Genomic DNA, 1,996 nt, shown 5'->3' with positions numbered 1-1,996 from the left:
GCACGTGTGCTAATTAGTTTGGAGAGGAGAAGAGGAGCCATGAAGTATTTCCTGCCRAGAACACGTGAAGTATTTAAATCCCGAGGATTTGCAATCGGGGAAAACTTTGGAAATCTTCCTCAAGGACACAACCAGAGCTCCCAAAAATATCATTCAGAGTGGGGGCTGTTAATGAAATTAGAGCCTACTTTCTGGATAAATAAATCTAACTGAAGTTGTGAGTGTTCCTCGCTCTCCATGGGTGAGGCCATGGAGGAGTTTTGCTACAACTTCGAGCAGGGAAACCCCGCTGAGGAATTTCTGCTCTGGGAGCCGACAGATCCCGACAGCCAGCTGGAGAATTTCCTCCTGGAGTGCCTGGCAGAGCCTTCCTGGCCGGGCCCAGTGGGTGCAGAGCTGGACAAGCCCCCCGTGCCCCCCGYGCCCCCCGGCCGGCCCCGGCAGCGCCGCGCCGCCAACCTCCGCGAGAGGAGGAGGATGCTGAGCATCAACTCGGCCTTCGAGGAGCTGCGGGGCCGCGTGCCCACCTTCCCCTACGAGAAACGCCTGTCCAAGATCGACACGCTGCGCTTGGCCATCGCCTACATCGCCCTGCTGGGCGACATCCTGCTCTCGGGGTGCCACCCCAGAGCCTACGTGGAGCAGTGCCTGAGCGGCGGCTGCCACAGCACCCATGGGGCTGCCTGGAACACGAGCGGTGAGAGGGGACGGCAGTGTTTGGGGGAGAGGAGCAATGGGGTCAGATCTGGGAGCAGAGCAATGGGGTCAGATATGGGAGCAGAGCAATGGGATCGGATCTGGGAGCAGAGCAATGGGATTGGATCTGGGAGCAGAGCAATGGGGTCAGATCTGGGAGCAGAGCAATGGGATCAGATCTGGGAGCAGAGCAATGGGATTGGATTTGGGAGCAGAGCAATCGGATCAGGTTTGGGTGGTGTTTTGGGGGATCAGAGGAATGGGATCAGATCTGGGCAGTGTTTTGGGGGATCAGAGGAATGGGATCAGATATGGGAGCAGAGCAGTGCAATGGGGTCAGATATGGGAGCAGAGTAATGGGATCAGATCTGGGCAATGTTTGGGAGAGCAGAGCAATAGGATGAGTTCTAGGAGCAGAGCAATGGGATCAGATCTTGGAGCAGAGCAATGGGATCAGATCTTGGAGCAGAGCAATGGGATCAGATCTTGGAGCAGAGCAATGGGATCGGATCTGGGTGGTGTCTGGGGGAGCAGAGCAATGGGATCGGATCTGGGAGCAGAGCAATGGGGTCAGATATGGGAGCAGAGCAATGGGATCGGATTTGGGCAGCATTTTGGGGCAGCAGAGCAATGGGATCAGATCTGGGTGGTGTTTTGGGGGAAGAGAACAATGGGATCATATCTGGGAGAAGAGCAATGGGATCAGATCTGGCAGCGTTTTGGGGGAGCAGAGCAATGGGATGGGATCTGGGAGCAGAGCAATGGGGTCAGATTTGGGCAGCATTTGGGGGAATTAGGGTAAAATTATTGGATATATCCAAAATTAATGGAAATACCCAAATGAATGGAAAGGTCCAAAATGAATGTAAATATACAAAATTATTGGAAATATCCAAAAAGAATGCAAATATCCAAAATGAATGGAAAGAGCCAAATGAAGGAGGCTCCTCCTCTGGAGAGCTGACCTGCCAAAGGTTAATTTAAATGTTTAAATGGTTTTGTTTCCCTGTGTCCCTGCAGATCTGACAGCCCGCCTGTCCTGGGTGAAGTGGGATTAAGGAAAGGCAGCACAAGCCCAGGATTGGATTGCCGAGTGCCATCTGCTCAACTCCCAGCTTTAACCACCTCAAATCTCCTCCTCAGTGCCCAGCCCCTTTCTCCTTCACTGGTCAGGATTTTCTGCTTCTCTCCCTCCCAGTTTCTCCCCACTGACAGAGCCKTTCTCACCTGGAAACAACAAAACATTAAAAAATAATCCCAGCAGCAACGCTTTCTCTTCCACCGGGTGAGGATTTTGCCC

At 53.1% G+C, this 1,996-nt stretch overlaps 1 protein-coding gene across 1 annotated transcript; it reads left to right on the top strand.

The window, feature by feature from the left end:
- Positions 1-249: 249 nt before the first annotated feature.
- Positions 250-1,754, top strand: LOC130580888 (helix-loop-helix protein 13-like). Its single transcript, XM_057378668.1, has 2 exons — positions 250-697; positions 1,717-1,754. Exons 1-2 carry the CDS (start codon positions 250-252, stop codon positions 1,752-1,754), a joined length of 486 nt encoding a protein of 161 aa, XP_057234651.1.
- The last annotated feature ends 242 nt before the right edge of the window (positions 1,755-1,996 follow it).

The sequence above is a fragment of the Malurus melanocephalus genome, unplaced genomic scaffold (assembly GCF_030028575.1).
Source record: "Malurus melanocephalus ecotype Western Australia unplaced genomic scaffold, MMel_1.1 scaffold_369, whole genome shotgun sequence".
NCBI lineage: Eukaryota > Metazoa > Chordata > Aves > Passeriformes > Maluridae > Malurus > Malurus melanocephalus.
This window is presented reverse-complemented; position numbering and strand designations above follow the sequence as displayed.